This window comes from Frankliniella occidentalis, unplaced genomic scaffold (genome assembly GCF_000697945.3).
Source record: "Frankliniella occidentalis isolate FOCC.00 unplaced genomic scaffold, Focc_3.1 Scaffold1267, whole genome shotgun sequence".
NCBI classification, from domain to species: Eukaryota; Metazoa; Arthropoda; class Insecta; order Thysanoptera; family Thripidae; genus Frankliniella; species Frankliniella occidentalis.
The window spans coordinates 8,262-11,700 of record NW_026268371.1 but is presented as its reverse complement, the minus strand read 5'-3'; the positions used below and the strand labels follow the sequence as shown (position 1 = coordinate 11,700).

General features: G+C 62.0%; 1 protein-coding gene across 1 annotated transcript; it reads right to left on the bottom strand.

The window, feature by feature from the left end:
- Nucleotides 1–33: 33 nt before the first annotated feature.
- Nucleotides 34–3,423, bottom strand: LOC113218364 (ice-structuring glycoprotein-like). Its single transcript, XM_052275963.1, has 4 exons — nucleotides 2,796–3,423; nucleotides 1,494–2,705; nucleotides 1,224–1,349; nucleotides 34–1,133 (listed from the first exon to the last, which is right to left on the bottom strand). Exons 1-4 carry the CDS (start codon nucleotides 3,399–3,401, stop codon nucleotides 906–908), a joined length of 2,172 nt encoding a protein of 723 aa, XP_052131923.1. The 5' UTR covers nucleotides 3,402–3,423; the 3' UTR covers nucleotides 34–905.
- Nucleotides 3,424–3,439: the final 16 nt, after the last annotated feature.

Genomic DNA, 3,439 nt, shown 5'->3' with positions numbered 1-3,439 from the left:
TTTTATTTATCAGTAAAAAAATATTATTCAAAATACAATGGCTTTCGCTCTTTATTAATAGGTATGCGTACTCGAGTAGATGAACACATTACAATCACGCACAACAAAAGAACATAACATAAACGGTAACAAATCTGCGACATTCGGAGCAGGGCAATATAGGTAACTCAGAGCCTATCGATCTTCATCCAAAATGGCTTAGTAGTAAAAGCGACTTTGTACATTATCGGGTACAGTGCAGTTGTTACTTTCATTAATATAATGAAAGCATATATAATTGGTGCAGAATGATGCCTCATTAGCGTAGTTTTTGTGCGAGAGACAATCACTTAAAGATACGGTGAGAGCAGACTAGTTCCACATTTGCGTGGTCTTAACCAATAATGAATGAATGGCGACGAATGGAAATGAGGACGACAACGTAAAAGCTACAACTTATCCAACAAAATAACTCTCTTGTCTACGTCCTAGGTATTATAACTTGGTGATCACATTGGACGTTGTCTCCGCCAACAACGGTCCCCAAAGACGTGCGCTCGACCAGCAAGATAGTGTATGCATCCATGACTTCCCAGCCAGGAGCGAATAACGTGACGAAAGTGGCCGCGCCTTGACGGCGGTGACAGAAAAGAAAACAATTTGACGTTCGGCCGTGGCGCAAGCAGCGCGAGCGGCCCGAGCAAACAGATCTCGCACAATGCGCATTGTGCTAGGACACGCGCGTGGGTGACGCTGCACTCTGATCGGAACCCGGGATTTGCAAAGCCTCATAATCATTGTTTAGCCACAGCCACTTGCGTCGGCTGTCACAACTTGGTCAGGAGGTCGGCCTATACCGAGGAGAAAATTATTTGGAGCGGTCTGGTCGGCGGTCAGGTGCAGGACGGGGCGCGACCGGAGCGGCCTTAGTGCTGGACACCGATCTTGTGGTTGGGGGGGTTCTTCGAGACGGTGGCGTGGAAGCCGGTCTCCCAGTCGGCCACGTAGTTGACGGTGCGCACGGAACCGTCGGGCTCGACGACGGAGTACTCTCCCTTGACGACGTCGCCGTCGCGCTGCTCCTTCTGCTCCTTCTGGTCACCGGTGTGGGGGTCGGACACGCCGTACTCGAAGGCGTACCTGGGGTGGTCGTCCTGCGCAATGAGGGAAGGAACGGTCAGGAACACAACACTCTGCGGTGCGGTGCTCTGTCGGGAGAGAGCGTGGGGCGTGTGTGTACTTACGTATTCCTCGAGGTGCTTGTAGTGCACGTTCTTCACGACGGCGGGGGCGACGGCCTTGATGGGGGCGGCCTGGGCGTACTGCAGCACGGGGGCGGCGGCGGCGTAGCCGTGGTAGGCGGCGGCAGCCTGCGAGACAGAAGAGCTCGGTCACAAAGAGGTCGACGGCACAGGCGGCGCACGGTAGCCACCTGTCCGCATCCGTCATGCAGCCCCGGGCCGTCCGGTTAGGCGGCGCGTGGCGCAACAGCGGCGCACGGTTAATTCACTCACCGGGGCGCCGGAGATGTAGGAGCTGGACACGGCGGGAGCGGCGCTGTAGGCGATCTTGGCGCCAGAGGCACCGTAGGCGGAGATGGAAGCGCCGGTGGAGTAGGCGGCCACAGCGGGGCCGGCAGAGTAGGCGTGCACGGCGGGGCTGGCGGAGTAGGCGGAGATAGCGGGGCTAGCGGAGTACGCAGAGATAGCGGGGCTAGCGGAGTAGGCGGACACGGCGGGGCCGGCGGAGTAGGCGGAGATGGCGGGGGAGGCGGCGTAGGCGTTCACGGCGCCAAAGGAGTTGTAAGAGGAGGAGACAGAGGGGGCAGCGCTGTAGGCGATCTTGGCGGGGGCGGCGGCGTAGGTGGCCACGGCAGGGGCAGCGGCGTAGGCGATCTTAGCGGGGGCAGCAGCATAAGTGGCAACAGCGGGGGCGGAGGCGTAGGTGTGGACGGCGGGGGCAGCAGCGTACGCGACCTTAGCGGGGGCGGCGGCGTAGGTGGCGATAGCGGGGGCAGCGGCGTAAGTCTTCACGGCGCCAGTGGAGATGTAAGAGGAGGACACGGCGTTGGCAGCGCTGTAGGCGATCTTAGCGGGCGCAGCGGCGTAGGCGATCTTAGCAGGGGCAGCAGCGTAGGTGGCAATAGCAGGGGAGGCAGAGTAGGTGGCAACAGCGGGGCTGGCAGAGTAGGAGTGCACCGCGGGGGAGGCGGAGTAGGCAGCGACAGCGGGAGTTGCTGAGTAGGCGTGCACCGCGGGGGAGGTGGAGTAGGCAGCGATAGAGGGGGCAGCGGCGTAGGTCTTCACGGCGCCAGTGGAGATGTAAGAGGAGGACACGGCGTTGGCGGCGCTGTAGGCGATCTTAGCGGGGGCAGCGGCGTAGGTGGTTACGGCGGGAGCAGCGGCGTAGGCGATCTTAGCGGGGGCAGCAGCGTAGGTGGCAACAGCGGGGGCGGAGGCGTAGGTGTGAACGGCGGGGGCAGCGGCGTAGGTGGCCACAGCGGGGGCGGCGGCGTAAGCCTTCACGGCGCCAGTAGTAATGTACGAGGAGGAGACAGCGGGGGCGGAGCTGTAGGCGATCTTAGCAGGAGCAGCAGCGTAGGCGATCTTAGCGGGAGCAGCAGCGTAGGTGGCCACGGCGGGAGCAGCGGCGTATGCGACCTTAGCGGGGGCAGCGGCGTAAGTGGCCACAGCGGGAGCAGCGTAGCTGTAGGCGGGGGTGGCGACCTGCACAGGGGAGAAAACAAGTTTGAGTCGAATCCAACTAACATACCGTCTTTGCCGTAGGTAATGAAATCGTCACTACAAGTACAGTACCTTGACGGCGGGTGCCGGAGGCAGGTACGCCTTGGTCACGGACACGGCAGGGGTGGCGGCGTAAGAGGCGTAAGCCGGGCCGACGGAGACAGACGACAGGGCGGGGGAGGCGGAGTAGGAAGAGACGGCGGGGGTGGCCGTGTAGGAGGAGTAGGAGGGTCCGACGGAGACGGACGACACGGCGGGGGAGGCGGAGTAGGAGGCGATGGCGGGGGAGGCGGAGTAGGATGAGATGGCGCCGGTGGCGGAGTACCCGCTGATGGCGCTACCCGCGTAGCCAGCGTACCCGGCGTACGCGGCGGGAGAGAAGCCGAGGGCGTGGCCGGGAGTGGCGCAGGCGACCTGCGCCTCGCGGAGCTTGTACTCCCTCTCGGGGTCGTGGTACGCGCCGGTCTGGGCCAGCAGACCGAACAGCACCGCGACCAGGGCCTGCGGAACACAAACAATGCGGACAATGTGAGAGTGGGTCCTGGCGGTCCTGGCGGGGCCGGACAGGGCCGGGGAAGCTGGGGAGGCTCCAAGGACGGACGAGCCGGCTAAAGGGCTGGGCCGGCAGGGCTGGGCCGCAGAAAAAGAAAATACCAAGGGGGGCCGCACCCATTGCATCAGAGTGGCTTGCTTGGACCCCATGACGCAACGCCGCT